Genomic DNA, 21691 nt, shown 5'->3' with positions numbered 1-21691 from the left:
GCTGAGCTCTCCTGCATTGATTTACTGGTGCCAGGCAGTGGTAGCAATTTTCTGGGCTCCATGAAGAATCAACAGAGAGGGGTCCTAGGGCACGGATACAGGGAGGTACATCAGGAGTGCCTGTCCTTTAAACACATTACTGCTTGATTTTATCGATGATTCTGGGTATTTTAACCTTTCCGTGCCTCTGTTTCCCTGCCTATAAATTACTTGTCTTCCTTTTGGGTTAATGAGGACTGCTTAGCTATAATGTAGAAAATGCTGTCAAGGTAGAGTGCCAAGTGAATACAAACTATTTTATTTTTAGTGCCTTTTGAATTCTTGGACTTTTTGTCCTTTTATCTGTCTCTCTTTAATCACACGAAATGGAAAGAAACCCAATCGCAGCTGTTGCTGGAGAAGAATCATTAGGCTCATCCAGCTGGCTCTCCTGGGGCCAGTGTGGGTTGTGTGGAGTGATGAGGGGTCTTTCACTTCTGACAGCTCTCTTCATCGATCCAAGTGGGAAGGGCTATTTTTAGGTAAATGGACATCAGGCAGTGCTGAAAGAGAGCTGGGATATTTTTGGAAACCCATCAGCGACAGTTTTGGTGGGTCCTAATGCAAATTTTGTCTTTGGTTGGGCTGTCTCACTTTGTAGGATCACTTTCCAAGGACGTGGGGGTGATTTGTTGAGCTTGTTTTGCAGTCTGAATCGGGGGATTGATTTCAAAATCACAGAATCACACAGAATCACAGAATGGCCAGGGTTGGAAGGGACCTCAAGGATCACGAATCTCCAACCCCCTGCCACACGCAGGGCCACCAACCTCCCCATTTCATAGCAGCCCAGGCTGCCCAGGGCCCCATCCAACCTGGCCTTGAACACCTTCAGGGATGGACGGGGCATCCACAGCCTCTCTGGGCAGCTGTTCCAGCACCTCACCACTCACATGGTAAAGAACTTCTGCCTGACATCCAACCTCAGTCTTCCCTCCCTCAACTTCAAACCATTTCCCCTTGTCCTGCTGTTATCTGCCCTTTCAAAGAGTTGATTCCCCTCCTGTTTGTAGGCTCCCTTTAGGTACTGAAGGCTGCCATGAGGTCACCCCGCAGCCTTCTTTTCTCCAGGCTGAACAAGCCCAGCTCCCAGCTCAGCCTGTCTTTGTAGGAGAGGTGCTCCAGCCCCCTGATCATCTCTGTTGCTCCTCTGGACCCTCTCCGTCAGCTCCCTGTCTTTTTTGTCCTGGGGGCTCCATACCTGGACACAGCACTGCAGATGGGGCCTTACAAGGGCAGAGTAGAGAGGGACAATCACCTCCCTGTCCCTGCTGGCCAACCCCTCTGCTGATGGAGCCCAGGATATCATTTGCTTTTCCCAGTAAATTTTCCCAGTATTTCTCAGTAAACCAAGTGGTGACAAAGCTAAAGACCTTTGGGCAGAGGATGAAGCTCCATGTGTGCAGTCTGCCTGGAGTTGGGATAAACCTGTAGAGATGCCCTCATGAAGGAACGTACAGAAGGCTTGGTGCTGGTAGTGGCCATGCTGCAGGGTTTAATGTGCACTACCCCTTGCTTCAGTGGATTGCAGAAGGGTGGTTTTCAGTTTCCCTCAGCCTTTTTCAGAAGGGTTTTGGGACAGCTCCTGTCTCATGCTGACTTGGTGCCCAGGGCTTGCTTATGTCGTGTAGGTACAGATGGAAGCCTGGGGGCAATGGCCAGGTCCGTGCCTTTGCTACTCACAGAGCTGGAAAAGCCCAAGCCAAAAACACTGTGGATGTGATTTAGTAGCACGTTACCTGCCTTTTCTCAGCCTAATTTCAGAGGTCGGAACATGCTCTCACCTGAGTTTTCCAGGCCTTTCATACAGCTTGTGAAGGCCATTACACAACATTAGCTTGCTGCTTGGGGAAAGCTGGTATTAGTTCTGTGTTAGGACTCTTTTCAAAGCTCTCAGTGATCATTTACGTGATGGGCTCCTATTCAAGCTCATGGGTACAAGGTAGAAAATGGAAGCAAATAGCATCTGATACTGCTTCCTGACAGAGGTGAAAAATCGAGTGGGCTTTTTGGCAGAATTCCTGCTCTCCTGGGGTGGTTTTTTTTGTGAGCTTTTTTTTTTTCTTTTCTTACCTATATGGATCTCTAATGGCACTTTCCTAGCCATGGCCATGGAGTGCCTGTAGAGCTGGACTGATTTTTAATTCCCCCAAAGTTCCTGATGATCCAGGACTGGGAAGAGGAACGTGATTCTGAAGCAGGCTTAAATTGTAAAGCACATTCAGATCTGCTAAGCAACAGCATTGACACGTTTAAATAAATCTGCTGTTGAGTAATACAGAGTGACATATTGAGAGCAATTAAAAAAAACCAAAACAGCACAAATTTGGGAAATGACTGGAATGGAAACAGAGCATAGAGGACATTGGATAAAGGAGAGGGAGGGCTACTCCACAAACAGAGTGTGATGGAGAACAAGAGTAGCCATCAGGAGGGGTGAGACAATAGTGGGAGTGTGAATTGATGCTGAAATTGTCTCTTGGCAGTAGGTCCTTGTGATTGTACTTCTCTGCCAGTGCTGATGGTCACAAGGATTGAAGAGATTTTACTGCCTAGTTCAGAAAGGAGCACGTGGTGGGACATCACACTGAGAGAGGGATTGGAAGGTGCTGTTTGCATTCCTGCAGCTTTCTTGCTGCGTGCAGAGTGGGGTCTGGCTTCTGTTGTATCCATCATTACAGAGCTGTGCAACACTGCATCGGTGAAGGACCACGCCGGTGGAATTTGGAGGTTTTGTACTTGGAGCTGATGAGAGAAATTAACTTGTAGGGCTCAGCTGTGGAATGCCTTGCTGCAGTAAGCTGTGAAGCCCAAGTGCTTATGGTAGTTTTCATTTTTCCTTTTCTTATTTTTTAAACAGTTCAGACTTTGTACTGATAAGAATGTATGTGATTGATCGCTCCAGAAAAGCATTTTGGTGAGAAGCTCTCTTCTTCAAGGTCTCATACAGCTCTTATTTGCTGGCTGTTAGGGAAAAATTGTTCTGAATCAGCTGTTCTGTGATTATGATGCATGAGTATTTGGCACCAAAGCGGCTGGAAATGGGCATTTAGGAGTAAGGGCTGAAGTGAAGGGATTATTGGTTGGGTGTAATGCAGCCATCTTTGTGCTTCTTTATTATTTTACTGGAGTCTGTACAGTGGTCAAATGGAGTTGTGGATTTTGTGGCTACCTTAATGACTTTGTTCCAAGTCGATGCCTCATGTCTGTCTGTGTAGCATGGCCACAGCAGGGTTAGTAGCTCTGCTGCTGAGCCCTTCCAGGCTCTCAGGAAGATTTCCCAAGTCCTGACAACAGCTCCTTTTCATGGCTGGGCACCAGGTGCTTACTCTGGGCATGAACAGCTTGTGTCCCGTGAGTGACAATATTTAGTTTAGGAGTCAGTCAATGCTATTGAGTATAAAAGGGAGATACCTATGCTGTCCTTTGCTATATTTTTAAGAACTGTTGCTGTTTGTGGCTCAAACCATGGAGGGAAGATTGAGACTGCTCACTCTGCTCTCCTGTACATAGTCACTGATGGAAGTGACTAGAAGAGAGATTGGTGGCATCCTTGTTCATCAGGACCTCTTGGCACCTATTCAGCAAGCAGGTCCTGAGGATGGCCTGAGCTGGAAGTGGTCTGGTCTTTGGGATGATGGTATAGCAGGCAGTATTGAAAGCCATTGCTTTGTCTGTAGGAGTGCTTGGCTGGCACAGTATCCCAGTGCCCATTTCTGAACTGCTCTGAGGATACTTGGCCCCACTCACCCAGCAAAAACAGCTGCTGTGCATTGGAGATTCCTGCCTGAGGTCTTCTTAAGCCTGGTGCTTCCCAGCCAAAGTGATTTCCACCTTTCCAAATGTACTTCCTCTGCTAGCGTTTGGATTGAGTTGGACACTAAGATGATCAGAGGGCTGGAGCAGCTCACCTGTGAGGAAAGGGTGAGGGAACTGGGCTTGTTTAGCTTGGAGAAGAGGAGGCTCCAGGGGGACCTCAGTGTGGCCTTCCAGTACTTGAAGGGAGCGTAGAAACAGGAGAGGGAACGGCTGTTTGTGAGGGTGGATGGTGATGGGACAAGGGGGAATGGTTTTAAACTGAGACAGGGGAGGTTTAGGTTGGATCTTAGGAGGAAGTTTTTCCCCCAGAGGGTGGTGAGGCACTGGCACAGGTTGCCCAAGGAGGCTGTGGATGCCCCATCCCTGCAGGCATTCAAGGCCAGGCTGGATGTGGCTCTGGGCAGCCTGGGCTGCTGGTTGGTGACCTGCACACAGCAGGGGGTTGGAACTGGATGAGCACTGTGGGCCTTTGCAACCCAGGCCATTCTGTGATTCTGTTGGGAGCTGGCAGGTGGGACTTTGCTGGTTCAGATCAGTGGGGCAGTTCCATAAATGCAGAGCATATCCACCAGATCCATGGCACATGGTTTCTCTGGGATGTTTTTCCCTGGCCCACAGAAGTGCTTTAGTGATGTTAACTCTTTGAAATCCCGTCAGCTCTCACAGCTCTGCACATCCTGCTGCCAGCTCCAAGAAGCTGTAGAGTCATTAACTTTGCACAGTTGTGGCAGTTTGAAGCAGCTGCCCCAGTATCACCACTCTGCAGCGGATGAACAGCTAAAGCATTTGGACACTGTATGATTAGATCAAACAAATTGTCTCAAAGCCACAAGATGTTCAGCTGGACTGCTTGTTCAATAACAGTTAATAGGGATTTCTTTGAAAAGACATTATTGCTTAGTATTGCATTCTTTAATCTTGTTACAGCGTTCTAATAAAATGGGACTTTGCCATCTAGTTCTTCCAATAACTTTTGAACCTGTCAACTGTTTTCACTCAGATTGGGGGGATACAGCTCACCGAAGCATGAACACCCTATAAGTGCCCTGGAAATAGAAAAATGAAGTTCTCTGCAGGGTTTTGGAGAGCCCCATGAAAGCCTGGAGCCAGTAAGAATTGAGGCTCCCTTTGTGCTGCTGTTCCCAGAACTTGTTAGGGGCTGCCCTCAGACAACAGATTATATTTTTCTCCCAGTGCAGTGCTGTGCATTGTCTGTTAGAAAGTGCCAGAGCATGTTAATCATCATTCCAGCTGTTTCCCTAGCAAGCCACTAGGACACAGTTAGGTTCAGGAGTGCAGTTGGGAAGTTCTTTTGGACCAGGCTGTGTGCTTGGCGGGTTTTTGGTTTCAAAGGCAGAGGATTTAAAAACAAAAAACAAAATCTCACATGAGGAGTCATGCTTTGGTGCATTGGCCTGCAAGACAGTGTTGAAGCTAAAAGCTCCATTAGTGGATTTCAACTTACCCAGCTTAAATCTTTCCCCGAGGATTGCTCATGTTCTGCAGAATTACAGGGTTTGGCATGATAATGGTTCCTTTATTTCCTCCTTTTGCTCTTTTTTTCTTTTTCTTTTTTTCCCATAGTGTGAACAATCAAAACAGCAGCAAAGCTTGAGGGCTGGTGTGGGAATCACAGCTCTGTTAGAGCAGACACGGGCAGTCCCTGGTGCAAAGCGCTCTCTTGGATTAAATATTAAGATTTTTCTCCTGAAGAGCAGTGGTGCAGTGGCACAGCTGCCCAGGGAGGTGGTGGGGTCACTGTCCCTGGAGGTGTTCCAGAGCCATGGGGATGTGCCATCAAGTGAGGTGGGCATGGTGGGGTGGGCTGGGGTTGGTTGGACTTGGGGTTCTTAGAGGTCTTTTCCAACCTGAATGATTCTCTGATTCTGTTTAAGAAGGTGGTTAGTGGACATGATGCTGATGGGTTGATAGTTGGACTTGGGGATCCTATTGGTGTTTTCCAGCCTTAGTGATTCTGTGATTCTAAAGAGGTGAGTGGTGCTCACAGGCTTTGGAAATGATGAATGGCAGTAGAGGAACCAGGCACCACACACCTGCCTGCAGACTGCTGGCTGTTTGCTAGCCTGCTAGGGAGCAGGAGGCTGGAGGCAGGGGACGGGGGACAGGATCATGTGGGTGAGCCAAATATACGTGCTGAGAGTGCTGAGCTGTGCGGGGTGTAGGAGGCACAGTGGGGAGGCAGAGCTTTGGGAGAGGGAACATCAGAGGTGCCGAAATGGGGAAGGTGGGATCCAGCCAACAGCAGGGTGAAGGTGGGCAGAGGCAGGCAAAGAAAGTGATGTCGGCAGCTGCATTTCGTGCGGCTACTCCTGTATCCTGCAGCTGTTCATTAGAAATTCTGTTTATGCCACAGGGAGTTTTGGAGTCTCTGAAGCTGACACAGTTTTAATAGACAAAGACATTTTGAGTGCAGCACATCTGCTCTGGGATGCTAAGGAACAGCCTCCATGCTGCAGTGCCATTGGTGGAAGTGTTTCATCATGCTGCTTTTATTTTAAGACCTCTCCTCGCTTTTATCCTAAAAAGTAATTTTTGAGGTCAAAAGAAGTGCTGTGTCTGCTCATTAGGTTTGCAGCCATGTAGCAGTCTTGTCTTACTGCTCCTGATATCCCCAAATTCCCAGCTTTGAAAGTGTGCAGAATTACCTTCGCTCTGAAGGATCCCAAAGTATTTCAGAGACGGGGCCCAGCTCAGAGGTGCAGGAGTTTGGTAAGGAATGTGCAGCATAATATGTGGGGATGGAGAACATGTCAGTGTGAGTGGGGGATCACATTTGTGCTCCTGGGGGTGTGGTGGGCTGGTGGTGCTCCTTGAGCTCTGGGCATGAGCTGGAAACCACAGGAGTCCAAATAACGTATCAGAGTTACGTATGGCAGGAATTTGATAAAAGTAGGGAGTTCTGCCATTAAGGAGTTGTTTTTTCTTTTTCTCACCAAAACCAAAAACTTTCCAGTTTCGGATATGCAGGAAAGCTTAAAGGGCTGCAGGGGAGGGGAACCTCACTGGGAACCTCAGCACGGGCTGCAGGGTGCACTGATACAGAGCCACATTATTAAAAAGGTGGTGAGTTGGTTAGATTTGATTTAGCAATTTATTTCTAGGCAGATTCCATTTGACCCTTAGCTCCACTTTTATGACCTGTGGCTTGCCAAAGCCCATCTAATCTTGTTCAGTGATGGAGCCTCGCTTGTGCAGGTGTAAAGTTAATTCCTTCCTTCACCTCCAGTGATGGCCAAGTTCCTTCCATCCTTCTTCCCCTGATCTTTCTTAGGCTTCATTTGGCAGAAAAGCTGCACAACTGGGCTGCAACAGCTTTTTCTTACTGCACGTGTCCCCCAGTGTTCCTTGTCTTTTCATTCCTGACCACTTTTTCCTGTCTGTTATGGCAGCAGTCCTTGCTTTTCCCTGAATGTGTGGCAGAGTGGGATGTCTTCCATCCTTCCCCTTTTGGGGTCTGAGTGGTAGCATTCTCCAAACACACAGCTTGATTAGAGACTAGGCTTGCTGCTTGTGTTTCTTGCAGGCAAAGCAATGGGCACCACTGATAAACCAGCATGCAGCAGGCATTAAATTAGCCAGCATTTCAAACCCAGGCAACAACTCCGTTCTGTAAAAATTTAATTATAGTGCATTCTGCTAGTGCTTATCTTCCATCGTACACTTTTGTGTTGTTAATAACCTCGTTATGCACTCCCACAAGCTTCAGGCACCATGTTTTGTTCTTTGCTTATTTTTAACTTCCACATCTGCACATCCTACCCTGGATATGCCTGGCATGGCAGTGTCTTTACAGTAGGAAGCTGTGGGATGCATTGCTTTCAGCCAGCACTTGGGCACTGTGCACCAGTGGCATGGCTGGGCTGTGCTCTGGGGAGCTCTCAGATTGAGCAGAGGAAAGGGCAGAATATCTTTGTTGGTCCCTTCCAACTCAGGGTATTCCACGATTAGATCTATAGCTGCACTTACATTCAGTAATACTTCTGCCCTGGGATGAGGACAGGGTGGTTGCTCCCCAGCCAGTCCTGCTCTGATGGTGGGTTTTGTTGGCAGTGTGACTTCTCCGGTTCAGTTTCTCTGAACAGTTCATTTCCATTCTCATATCTGGACAAATGTACGTGGGTATATGTGGTTCCAGGTCTACCCATGCAGAAGTGCCACCAGTGTGACAAAGGCAGTTCAAGGAGGAAAGGCTTAAATTTGATGTCTGGGGGAAGTTCTTTACTATGGGAATGATGAGAACCTGGAACAGCTGCCCAGAGAGGCTGTGATGCCCCGTCCATCCCTGGAGGTGTTCAAGGCCAGGTTGGATGGGGCCCTGGGCAGCCTGGGCTGCTATGAAATGGGGAGGTTGGTGGCCCTGCATGTGGAGGGGGGTTGGAGCTTCATCCTTAGGATCCCTTCCAACCCAACCATTCTGTGATTCTAAGGCAGCATGGCTGGGATGCTGGCAGAGTTCCAACGAGCCCGATGGAGGTGGTGGCACAGTTACTTGGTGACATCTTTCTCCTGAAACCTCTGCAGGCAGGAAAGATACTTCACTCCTTGGACCACTGTTCCTGCTGCGTTATCCACCTGCGAGTGCAGTAGAAAGGCATTTAATGTCCCTTGCCTAATTGGGAATGTGTGACTGGAGTGTCTGGTATTGAGAAACGGGTTTGTTACCCACAGGGACCCTGTTTGAATCGAGCTGAAATTAATAGAGTGCTGGCAATAGTTGTGTTTGTGCATCTGAATTTCTCGTTTGCCTCGTAATGAACTGTGTCGGATAAGAATCCGCCTGCTGTATAAATATGGGTGATTACAGCGCGTCGGGTAATTGAGTTATTTGGCATGATTGATCAGGCTGTCTGAAACAGAGCGGCCTCCACTTCCGTGGCAATGAAACGTTCTCCAAAAAGTGCAGTAGGCCATCAGCTCGCTGCTGGGCTGCCCGCCCCGTGCATCAGAAACCTCTCTGGGACGAGGGAAAAGGTTGCTGAGAGATGTGTGTGGCAGCACGGATAGAAGTGGGAAGACCTCCTTCAGAGCCCTTCCGTGGAGATGCTGCCTCCATCCTGCATGCAAAAAAATGGGACAGCTTTACAAAATTCCCTTTGGGATGGGATGTGGCCCTCCCTGCTGAGTGAGGTGATGTTTAACACTGTGTTTCTGTGCTTTTTAGGCAATATTGCCTTTTTCTTATAACTCAATTGGGATGAAGAAGTTGAAAATTGTGCTTAATTACAACTTGAAGCATCTGTCTGAGATCAGGAGCCTGAACTCCTCTGTGTGCTTGTTTGCTGCCAAGGAGGCAGTGCTGGTGGTGTTCAGGGAGGTGAGAGAGGTTTGTATTTTAGCCCTGGGGAAAATAAAGTGCCGCAGCTATCTGGGGCTCGAAGCCACAGTGAATCCTGAGTGCTGGAGCTGTCTCACAGTCAGCATTGGGAACAGCTGCCCATTCCTCCTGCCTGCAGCTCACCTCTGTGTGCTTCTCTCTGAAGCGCCCGGCTCTTTGCTGTGGTTTTACCTCCAGACAGTGCCTGTTCATTCATTGCTTCAAGGTGAAAGTAGAAATAGCCTTCTGCTCCTCCTACACCTGATTTATCCCTTTCAGCAACAAACAAGATAGCAGTCATGCACCTACTCCTCATGCAGGTTGTGCACGTGATGGAGCAAGGTAGCTGCTTCCTCAATTTGCTTCCCAAGTGCCCAAAATCTTTTAGAACTTTATAAATGGGAGCACAGAGAGCAGTACCACACCAGCCACTCTGACTGTATTTACCAGGTTCCTTGTAAAGCTCTGCTCTGTGATTTCTTGCTCAGAGACTAGGAAGTTGAAGAGCTTTGTGTTCAGGTTGTTCTGCTGTTCAGTGCTGCAGAACATAAAAGGATTCACTTGTAAGCTGTGTACTTCTTTGTAGAGAGAAGTGCTCGTGTGCAGGCTGCAAGACTAAATAAAACAATACTCCTGCTTTATTACCGGAAAACAGCACTAAATAATAAATTTAAGAACTAAAAGCTCTATATGTAAAGTAGATTGCACAATGCATTATGCAAAAAGCAGGAAGGTACTGGAGAAGGAAAGCAGTGGAAGAAGGCAGGCTGGAAGGTGGACTGTTTTGCAGGCAGGCAGTTAGATATGTATTGAATCCTGAGCTGGCACAGTCTCTGTACTGACCTGGGACAAGTTGTCATGCAGTAGGTTTGGTTGGAGAGGACCTCCTGGAAGTCTCTGAACCTGGGTTGTGGATGTCTTTTTGCCCCCTATCAAAGGGACTAGCTTTGTTGAAGCAGGTAGTGGCCGTGTACTTTTTCCTTCTGCTGATGCTGGGGCCCTGGAAGGTTTGACTCGGGAGGGATTTGGGATTGTAAGGAATCATTAGGAGGAGCCACTACCCTTTTGGTCCTTCTTTCCTTCCCAAGCTGTCCGCCACACTTATCCCAGCTCTCCCTCTCCTTTTCTTCATTTCCTTCCTGTGATGATGACCTTGAGAAAGCAAAACTTGGTTTCACTTCCATGTCTTGGTTCTCTTTTGGGGTTTGTTTTCCCCATTCATCAGTCATAAGCTCTCAAAAGCATCAGCTGAAGTACAAGCCAAGCTACTTTGTGGGGACTTGCCTGTTGGGGTTAGTTGGCTGTTGATTCTTCTTCCAGATTTTCTTGCCCTTCAGAAGTGGAAATTGCTTGTGAGGAAGTCTGATCTTGAACCTGGGGCTCCACAACCAGCTTCAAGGAGTTCTACACAAGCTTAGAAAGCTGCTCTCCAGGGATTTTTGTCCTTGAGTGCCACTTCTGAACTACTCCAAATACCTCTATCTAAATCCCTATGTTTTCTGTTTAGGTTGCGTTTCTTTCCTTTATCCAGATCAGCTGCAGGGTCTCTTTCTGCCTCCAGACATACAACGCCTCCAAACACCATGTAAGAGCCTGGTGAAGTGGCTGAGCTAAAATCCAGCGTCCAGGAGCCCTGTGCTTGTGGTCTGGCTTCCCTTTTGTGAATATAAGGGGAATACAGCAAGTTATTATGGATTACTTCCTGGAAAGGGCACTGAGGGGTTCTCTGGTAGTATTTGCCCAGAACCATTTTGCTGTGTGCAGGGAACATGACTGGAAGCAGGTTTGGCTCCACACAGAGGCAGGAACTTTTCTTGGTTGGGAGAAAAGCTTTATAAAGCAGAGGGTGCAGTTTATCCCCTAAGTGTAGAGATTACAAGATCTTTTGCTGGTTATGTGTTGCAGCTCTGATCTTTGCCTAGGAGTATTTCTCTGTACCTGTGAGCTCCTGAGATGCTACAAATCCCCAGTGATGATCCTTTAGGCTGCAGCACGCAAAGCATTTCAGAGTGAATTTTCCATCTGCTGCTTTTAAAGATCTGCTCTCAAACATCCCTTAAAGCATGCACCTAATAGATTTACTTTCCTTGTTCAATTGCAGGAGGAAAATCCTCTAAATGCTCCTGTTCCAAAAGTGATTGGAGATTTGGAGTGTAATCCTATTCTTTATGAGAATTAGGAAGTTGAAAGTTATCGTTGCTGGAGGGCTGTTTTGTGTTCATTTCTTTTCCGTTTCACTGGAAACGCTCTTCCTTGTTGCCAAGAAGGAGGGTGGCAATGTGCTGGATCTTCTTGCTTTAGCAGAAAGAGAATGGTTTACCCTTTTTACTGCTGTAAAAAAAAATGTGATTTTTATTTGATTTCATTTTTAGTGCTGGTGAAAAAGGGATTTGGCAATAGGAACTGTCTGTTCGAGTCAGAGGAGAGAAGCAAAGAAGCCACTAACACAGCGCCCTGACTTTCACAGTTCATCAGGAGGGAAACCTGTGTGACAGAGGTGGGTACCGAGGTTCTCTTTGATGGGAGTCCCAGCACAGGGGGATGTTTCTGGTGACAGCATTGCAGTGATAACTCTGCAGGCTTATCAGCAGGACAGGAGGAGACTGAGGATGGATAGAGGTGCACACAGAGTCTGGGAGCTCTGGTGTAGGATCCCTGCAGGTTTTCCACTTGGGTTGCTTGTTGCAGTCATTTGTACCTGTGTCACCATACTCTGCATGGTGATTTACCTTTAGGTATGCTCTGCTATGTGAGTTTAAAGTTTCCACTCTCAGGTATGCTGACAAGAAGACAATATTTCATATTATATGGGGAGATGGACAGAAGGAGGGACAAGTAGGAGGGACAAGGAGGAGGAACAGGATCATGTGTCGTGTCTGCAGAGGGGCTTTCGTTACTGAACACTTGCAGAGCCATGGGGGCAATGACTTTCACTAGCACCCAGCCTGGTGCTTTCTGCTAGAAATGCAAAAAGCAGGAGAACCCCAAATATTCCTCTAACTACATCGGCACAGAGAACACCCACTGGGAAAATATCCCTGGATTTGAACAAAGATGTGGCAGCATGCATGAACAGCAATTTAGTTTTGCAGCCCTGTGCTGTGGGAGAAGAAACTGCAGCATGCAAACATGTCGTGCCAAAGAAGTCAGTCAGATTGGCATTTGGGAAGAGGCTGTGGTAATTATTGAGCTTCTGATTTCCCAAGAGCTCTTCTTTGCCTCTTTTTGTGTGTATGTAATTAGCTCTATAAGGCAGCAATGTTGTGTTAAAATGTCAACAGGAGTTTCTCAGTGTGGGACTCAGTTGGGATTAAATAGTGCTTGGGAGGGAGAACCCAGCAACTGCTATCTTTCTCTTCCTCCCAAACTTCTTTTTGGGAACTACAGAAATCACCAATCTTTTTCACCAGGGCAGCTTATTCCTTTGAAATAAAACACTGAAGTCTCCCTTAGTGAAACAGCTGATTGAGTTTTTACTTCATTATTAGGACTTAAAAAAGATAAAAGCGCTTTGTTACAACCTCAGGCTCTATCTAGTTGATGAGGAATGAACTCTTTGTAATGAAGAAGAGTCAGAAAGAGCGTCTAAAGTGCTTTCTTTGTCACCGGCACGTGTTTCATACTGATAGTCAATACTTCTAACTGATCCCAAGCCATGCATGTTGCATTTCATATCCCTGTGCAGCCTCCTCCGCTCTCTCCTGTGTGGTTTTTTCTGAGCTAACAGCAGAGTTCGTTTGTCAGCTTCAGGTTTCTGAGCACGCAGATTGTTTTAATTCACAGCCCTCGTTTTTAGGCCAGGAGGATAAAGTTTGTTATGTGCCTACTGAAGGAGCAGGAACAGAGGAGCCACTGGAAGGATTAGATGGCGGAACAGCTGTAGAGGATCATGTGTGGGGTGATGGCCTGGATTTAGCTTTCCAAGGACACCAGATGCCATTTTAGAGAGTTCACTTTGCTACTTCATTACTGTTTGGAGCTTGTAAATAGGCAGCACTGCTAAAATGGAACAAGGTTTAGATGCAGTCTAACCTGATGGTCTTTGGGTCTGCCTTCACTGCCTGTGGAGCCATGTTTTTTCTCTGGCCAGTCAGAAGAAGCACATGCACAAACCTCCTCTGCCATTTTTTGGTCACATTTGTGTTCCCTTGTTCCTGTATTGTCTCAGCTTCTTGCAGGATTTAACTGTGTTCACCCCAGTGTCATCCCCAAAGCAGAAACAGCAGACCTTGTTTTTCCTGTGCATACCTTGAAGTTGAGCTGTTTCTTAGCTTTGCAGGTGTTCCAATGAGCATGTGTTTCGGCTTTTCTCTCAGAAGCATTAATAGAGCAACTCTCATCTCCTGTCCAGCTGTTTGCAGACAAGTGTTTGCAATTCTAGGATCTTTGCGGACCCTTTGAGACAGCGTTGGAATTGCAGGGACTGACAGACTGTGCATGCACGGACAGTACCAGCAAGAGCTTCCTTTCCTGGGGAGAGCTTAAAAATAAAATACAGGCTTTAAAAGCTTTTTTTTTTTTTTTTTTTTGCCTCACTCAGTCAGCTGCTTTGTACACTGGTGCATGCTAAAACCCTTCTGTTGTATAGCAGCGGTCCCAGCGGCACAATGCAAGCGCGCTGCTACTGCCAGGGCTTCCTGTGTCTGACTGACAGCCTCGTGCAGAAGAGCTGGGGATTTACATTCATCACCAGCCACTCTCAGCCCAGGCAAATGGAGGCTGCTGTACAGAGAAGAGCATTAAAATGTTCTGCCAAGAGAGCCCAAGCCTCCCCCATCTGCCCTCAGTGACAGCACTGCCAAGGTCTGAGAAAGCTGATTTTGCCTTTTCCTGACTTTTTAGTCCTTTTATCCTCCTGGCTTTCTGAGATTTACACCAGTGTTGTTTGTCAGGCAATATTATGAGTTTAAAAGCTGCTTTAATTTTTAACTACTGTGCATCTCCCAGTTGCAGGTCCAGTTTGGGGGAGGATTCTCATTTAGTCTACAGCATTACGTTACCACAGACAAATTGCCTTGTAACAAAACAAACCTAGGAGCTGTGCACTGTTAGCCCACTTGCTTCCCTTTAGTTGCAATTTTTTTCTGCTTAAAATCAAGTGTTCACTTCATTTTTCGGATGCATTTGTGTACTACACTGAAGTTTATTCATTCTCTGCTTCTTTAAGGTGAACTTCTGTTTGCTTTGACCCTCTTGTAGCTGCAGTTTGCTTCCCTGTCTTCTTTCTGCCAATCCTCAAATGAGTAAAGGAGAGGAGTATGAACAAGTTTAGTGAAAAATGACCATCAGCAATGTAGATGACTTTCCTCTAATTAAAAATTGAAGTGGAAATGAATAAGCTTCTCACGAGGCTGTGCAGGACAGTGCTGTATTCATCAGTGATGTGGGAATTCCCATGTATGAAGGAATATCTGAGAAACGTGGGTACCTTGATGCTAATTAAAAGGCAGGGAGAGTTTCTTATAGCAGCATCTGCATGTGGCCGAGTGCTGAATGTGTCACATCCCGGTGTTTTAAGGTGGGTTTTATGCCCTTGCTGCTAGTTCAGAGCCTTAGCCAGGCACTGTATACAGGCACCTTTTTCAGTTTTGGCCAGAAGTTTTCTCCAATGTGCAGTGAACCTGCAGAGATGTCATAGCCAACACTGAGTAGGTGGTCTTTAAACTTCCTGTTGCAATGAATCAAAATTTTCCTGCAGGAAGGGCAAGGAAAACAATTTGTCTAAAAATTCCTTATCAGCTCTAGTCATTAGAGCAGAACAAGAGCGATTATGCTCAGTTATGCAGCATGAATTTACAGCTCTGCTGTGTCTCAGAATCTCAACATGCCATTAAGAGGGGGGCAGAGAGAGCAGGGGTACATTGATATCCCCACTTAGTACAGAAGGGGGCAGAGACCTGCAGATGTTAGGCAGCTTCTCCAAGGCTTCACAGCAAGACAGTGGGTAAAGTAGGAAACCAGATCCAGGGGCTGTGATTTTCTGATCTGGCCACTGAAGCGTGCAACCCTAATGAAAAACAGAGTGCTCAGAGAAGGCCACGTGTCCGGATCTAATGAATCCCATCGCTTTCTCAGGTTTACTGCTGTTAGCCCCAGAGGTGCTAAACATGCACAAAGGTTGCTCTTTTGTAGAGAGGACAGCTGGTTTTAAAAACTAGCAGTGTCTCAGGTCGCTGCGGGGTCGTTTTGTTTGCACTGTCTGAATATGTGATTGTTCTCTTGTAGGAACAGCAGAGCATCAGCCACACAGCAGCGATGAGCCTGGCGCTGGTACGAGTCTCTTCTGGCTCGTTCTCCACAATGGCTGGTGCCCCTGCACATTCATTGGATGATGATAATGCAGGATGTCGAGAGCAGCGGTAGAGTTTGCCTTGATCCCGTCGTGCTTTTCCTCTGCTGGTGGAGTCTTTGAGTCGCCATGAGAACGCTGTGACACTTCCAGCAGGTTACCTGCAGACCACGGGTCGGCAGAGCATGGGCAAGGTCAAGTCCAACCGAGGAGCCATCGTCACAACAAGATGAAATTCCCGTTCTATTGGCTTCTCATTAAGCGGGCGCAGTAACGTTTCTTTGTAGAGACTTGCTATACAAACTCTTTTGGTTATGGCTACTGATCCAACGTGACTGGGCATGCGGTGACTGCTGAACTCATGACTGGATATACGATGTTGCGGAATGGGGGAGTGGGGAACGGAGGCCAGCCGTGGTTGTTGAGGTGGTCCAGTCGGATCCGGCTTACCTGGCTGAGTTTCATCCTCTTTGTCATCCTTGTCTTTTTTCCCCTTATCGGGCACTACTACCTGACCACCATCGATGACGCAGATGATGCCGGCAAGCGCATCTTTGGCCCTCGGACTGGCAATGAGCTGTGCGAGGTGAAGCACGTGCAGGACCTGTGCCGCATCCGCGAGTCAGTCAGCGAGGAGCTGCTGCAGCTGGAGGCCAAGCGGCAAGAGCTCAACAGTGAGATTGCCAAGCTCAACTTGAAGATTGAGGCTTGCAAAAAGAGCATCGAGAATGCCAAGCAGGACCTGCTGCAGCTGAAGAACGTCATCAGCCAGACTGAGCATTCCTACAAAGAACTGATGGCTCAGAACCAGCCAAAGCTCTCCTTGCCAATCCGGCTGCTGCCAGACAAAGACGATGCGACCTTTCCCCTGCCAAAATCCAATCGGAACTGCAGGCTGCACAATTGTTTTGACTACTCGCGATGCCCGCTGACATCTGGCTTTCCAGTCTATGTCTACAACAGTGACGATTACCCTTTTGGTAGTTCCTTAGACCCTTTAATTAAACAAGCCTTTGAGGCGACTGTCAGAACTAATGTTTATGTTACTGAGAATGCAAATATTGCTTGTGTGTATATAATTTTAGTGGGGGAAATGCAAGAGCCCGTAATGCCAAAACCTACTGAACTAGAGCAACAGTTGCACTCTTTGCCATATTGGAGGACTGATGGACATAACCATCTCATCATCAATTTGTCCAGGAAGTCAGAAACTCAGAACTTTCTTTACAACATCAGCACGGGGCGTGCCATGCTTGCCCAGTCTACGTTTTATGATGTGCAGTATCGACCGGGCTTTGATATTGTGGTGTCACCTCTGGTCCATGCTATGTCTGAACCTAACTTCCTAGAGATCCCACCCCAGGTGCCAGTCAAGCGTAAATACCTGTTTAGTTTCCAGGGGGAGAAGATTGAGTCTCTCAGATCTAGCTTGCAAGAAGTTCGCTCTTTCGAAGAGGAGATAGAAGGCAACGCCCCGGCTGACTACGATGATCGCATTATCACCACCTTGAAGGCTGTTCAGGACAGCAAGCTGGACTTTGTTTTGGTGGAGTTCACGTGTAAGAACCAGCCTAAGGCGAGTCTGCCCACTGAGTGGGCTCTGTGTGGAGAAAGGGACGACAGACTAGAGCTACTGAAGCTATCTACTTTTGCACTGATAATCACCCCCGGGGACACCCGGTTAGTGATCTCCGCTGGGTGTGCCATGAGACTGTTTGAGGCTCTGGAAGTCGGAGCCATCCCGGTGGTTCTTGGAGAGCAAGTCCAGCTACCCTACAACGACGTGATCCGGTGGAACGAGGCAGCCTTAATCATACCAAAGCCACGTATCACAGAAGTGCACTTTCTTCTGAGAAGCATTTCTGACAATGATCTGCTTGCCATGAGGAGGCAGGGCCGCTTCTTGTGGGAGACTTACTTCTCCACCTCTGATAACGTGTTCAGCACAGTCTTGGCTATCATAAGGACTCGAATCCAAATCCCGGCTGCTCCTATCCGAGAAGAAACTGCAGTGGAGATTCCTCACCGATCTGGCAAAGCTGCTGGTACAGACCCCAACATGGCAGACAACGGTGACCTGGACTTAGGGCCTGTGGAAACAGAACCACCCTATGCATCTCCCAAATATCTCCGCAACTTCACCCTCACTGCAATGGACATCTACAGGAATTGGAATTCCGCTCCGGGGCCTTTTCACCTCTTTCCCTATACTCCCTTTGACCCTGTTTTGCCATCGGAAGCAAAGTTTTTAGGGTCTGGGACTGGATTTCGACCAATAGGAGGAGGAGCAGGCGGCTCTGGGAAGGAGTTCCAGGCTGCTTTGGGTGGCAACGTCCCCCGGGAGCAGTTCACAGTGGTGATGCTAACTTACGAGCGGGAGGAAGTTTTGATGAACTCCCTAGAAAGGCTCAATGGTCTCCCATACTTAAATAAAGTTGTGGTAGTGTGGAACTCTCCCAAGCTTCCCTCTGAGGATCTCTTGTGGCCAGACATTGGTGTTCCAATCATGGTAAGAAAGATATTGATATTATGGGCTCGCTTCCTGGTGGGGTTTGCGCATTCAAGCTGGCTGTGGCAGCTCTGGAGTGCGTCAGTGCAGCTTAGTCATCGGGACAGCGTTCATCTTGCAGCCTTGGAGATGTCTGTACCTGATCTGGCCTCTTTATCTGTGGCAAAAAACAGGGAGATGAAAGGCATGACTCATCTGGCTCATTTAGGTGTTTGCATGAGAATGCTTTGGCTTGTCTTCTCCAAATGCTGGTTTGAAATTCAGGTGAAATGAACTGCTGTCATGAGAAATCAGTCTGCAGCCTTCTGCTTGTGCAATTCAGGAGCTGATAGGTAGGAGTCTAAATGGTAAAAAAAACTGGGGTCTTTGCAGGTGCTGAGAATGCGGTGCTCTTGAAGCAATAAGTGTAGGGAGCCTGATAGGAATCTCAGGGCTTAGAGCTAGGGGTTCCTTTTTATTGAAAATCTTTGCTTAGGCGTTGAAGTGTCACACGGTGAGGACAGGTGGCACCTTATAAATAGCTAAATAGGGACTGTTTCTCTGCTTTTCCTGATAAATCTTTCATGAAAACAAGAGAGGGACCAACTGAAGCTGTGCTGTGCAGGTGTTAAGGGCCTCAAAAGACATCTATCACTTTGTATTACAAGGGATGGGGGAACACGTAAGCCAAGGCGAGTGTGACTGTGAGTGTCTGTGCTCTGGAGGCTGCAGTGGGTTTGGGCTGTGTGTGGGCTGATTTCTTCCCCAGCCACACTGAAGAAGCAAGAGCTTCAAAGACTGATGTCCCTTCTGGTGCCCAACTATTCACTTGCATATTGGCTCTGTTACTTTTAGGAAATTCCTTCTCCCCAAATTAATATTAATTTCTTTATTTTAGGGCTCCTCTGTTATCTCGGCACTGTTATTGGTCAGTGTTATATGTAAATCTCCAACTGCACTCTTAGAGCACAAGCATAAAGCTTCTAATAAGAAGCAATGCTGTGTTGTTTGAATCCAGTCGTGTTTAGAGGACAAATGGAAGGATAATGTGTTAGGAATTAGGGAAGGGAAAAATAAAAGGGGAAGATGGTATTTAAGTACGCAAACTGCGTGTGCTTTATGTGACACAATGCTGCTAAACTTAATAGCAACGTGAGCTTTATGCTTCATGAGAAGAGATACATTGATTTCATATTTTGTTTTATTATTATTGTGGTGAATAAATCCTTCTGCTTGCATTTAAAAAACCCTTATGGTCCAGGGACAATGAGGAGAGAAAATTGCTTGGATAATTGCAAAGTAATCTTTCACATTAGTCCTGTTGAATGCTTGAATTCTGTAAAATCTTTCTGTTGTGCCTGCTTAAAAACTCTGTGTTCCTTCAGAGCCGAAGCACAGGGATTGTTCTCTTTGGAGGAGCTAATGGGTGTTATTAGTGAAAGAAAAATATCTTTGGTGATGGACATTAATGATTTTTTTTTCCCCCCTCTGCTCTCATTTGTACAAACATAGTGTTGGTGTCCCGCTTGATTTTCAGGGACGTAGGCACACGGAGTGGCTGCGTGCTTGGGTTTCTATGCAGCCTGGGATGGTTCAGCACCGTTTGGCTCAAGAGAAGAAGATGTCTCCAGAAATGTCTGTTTGGGGGTTTTGGATGGTAACTGTGTGCTTGTTGCCAAGTTCTGGGACTTGGCTGGAGCACAGCAAGCTTCGGTCAGGTCTTTATAGAATGAGCAATATTGCTCTGATGACAGGTGTGTTTTTTCTCCAGTTTTTCTAAATGCCATGTTTTCCGGGTCCCTGATAAGAGCCTTAACCTGTTGCAGCTTCCAGACATCCATCTCACTAACCTGTATATCCGCCTCCTGGCTGCTGAAATCATGCTAGGAGCCTGTAAGTACTCATCTATGTGGTGGTGTAGAATCATAGAATCATAGGGTGGCTTGGATTGGCAGGGAGCTTAGAGCCCACCCAGTCCCAACCCCTGCCACAGGGACACCTCCAATAGACCAGGCTGCTGATGCTGAAATGGCTTTCATTTTGTTGCAGGGAAAAAGTGTCTTTTGATGGGGAACATCCAATTCTCTCAGATCTTGAACCAATGCTTTGTTCTTGTATAACAACTATGCACTAGAGATTTCTGGGTGCAGGGAATTGCTCTGACTTTAATCACAAAGTGCTGAGCTTTGTGCTTAAATACAAAGTTTAGAGGGAAGCTGGGGGGGAGAGATGTGGCTGAGGGCAGATTTGGTGCCTCACTGTGATGGAGGTGGCTGCAGGCACTGCCTGACTGTGATCCCAGAGCACAGCACCTGCAGCCAAGGTGATTGAGGCTAATTGCAGTATAACGAGACAAAGCCCTGTGTGGATCATGGAAGAGCCCCTCAAAGCTTTGCTACCATTTGGCTCTAGCAGCAGGCTTGGTTGATGCTTGGAAGTACTTGGTTGTGCTTGGGTGTAAAGAATCACCATTGTATGGTTTCCCTGCTGGGCTGTCAAGAGCGATGAGTGGGGCTGTTTGATCTCTGACACTTTCATGGGTAATCATAGAACCATAGAATGGCCTGTGTTGAAAAGGCCCACAGCGCTCATCCAGTTCCAATCCCTGCTGTGTGCAGGTCGCCAACCAGCAGCCCAGGCTGCCCAGAGCCACATCCAGCCTGGCCTTGAATGCCTGCAGGGATGGGGCATCCACAGCCTGCTTGGGCAACCTGTGCCAGTGCCTCACCACCCTCTGGGTGAAAAATGAGATTATCAGGGCTACAGAATATATCTGTTCTCTTCAGTTTTATCTTTTATTTAGGTATAGTTTTCTTCTGACCACATCAGTTTCTGGGTAAGATTCCTTAGCTTGCATGGGATCCTGCGATTAAAAGATTCTGGCTCTGTACTGGGTTTGATGTGACTGGGTGCAAATATAATTTAATGTAAAGATGTGTGTGTAGTCATTCAAGCTTGCCCTTGGAACAGATGTAGGTAGATTGCCCTCGAATTTGAAGTGCCTTTGTGCTATGCAAGTTGTTCCCATCTCACATTAAATAGCACTGCAGCAGAAAAACACGAAGATTCCAAGTGAGCGTTCTGTTTGTGCAGGTTTAAAAGCTTCCTTTCTGCAAGTGTTTGCATCTGTAGCACTTCATTAGGAGAACTTAGGCAAACAGAAGAACCTGCAGAGCATCACCACTGCCGTGCCCACAGCCACATCTCAGCCTTGCCTGCCCCTCCTGGCAGCAGTGACACTGCAGTGACCTCGTGCTGTGTAACCTTGGTGGTTTGCTTGTCCCTCGAGATGTCTGCACGTATTTTCAAGGAATGAAAGCCTGCCCATGTCACCTGCTAAGTGGGATAGCAGTGCTGAAGATGCTGTTGTGCACCTTGCCTGGGAGCTGTGCTCCTGGAGTGAGGTAAGAGGGAAAAAGGGACTTGCATTATATTTCTGCTCTGAACAGGTGGAAAGACTGCACTGGGGTTTGAGTGAGACGGTGTGCATACATTCATCTCAGAAGGATTTCCAGCAGCAGGACAAAGAACAAGTCATGAAGGAGAAGACATGGTTCAGGTGTGGGATGGAGACTTCAGCCTCCTCTTTCCGCATCTCCACATTCAGGGTTTCTAACTGACATCCAGGTGATGACAACAGAACCTCACTTGTTGCTATGCAATTCCCTGGCAGTTTTTTCACCTATGTGAATAAAAGTGAGAGGAAGCAAATGAAGCAAAA

General features: G+C 47.2%; 1 protein-coding gene across 6 annotated transcripts in view; it reads left to right on the top strand.

Annotated features, from left to right (window-relative positions):
* EXTL3 (exostosin like glycosyltransferase 3) overlaps window positions 1-21691 on the top strand; it is a 111035-nt gene that overhangs the window by 69535 nt on the left and 19809 nt on the right. For all 6 annotated transcript variants that reach the window (XM_042832582.1, XM_042832583.1, XM_042832587.1 and 3 more), the window contains 2 exons: window positions 11566-11690; window positions 15419-17991. In XM_042832582.1, the coding sequence (XP_042688516.1) occupies window positions 15844-17991 (2148 nt within the window). In that variant the 5' untranslated portion in view covers window positions 11566-11690; window positions 15419-15843. The remainder of the gene's footprint in view (window positions 1-11565; window positions 11691-15418; window positions 17992-21691) is intronic.

Source organism: Centrocercus urophasianus, unplaced genomic scaffold, assembly GCF_019232065.1.
Source record: "Centrocercus urophasianus isolate 14NV4802_14NV808 unplaced genomic scaffold, USGS_Curo_1.0 seq_39, whole genome shotgun sequence".
NCBI lineage: Eukaryota > Metazoa > Chordata > Aves > Galliformes > Phasianidae > Centrocercus > Centrocercus urophasianus.
This window is presented reverse-complemented; position numbering and strand designations above follow the sequence as displayed.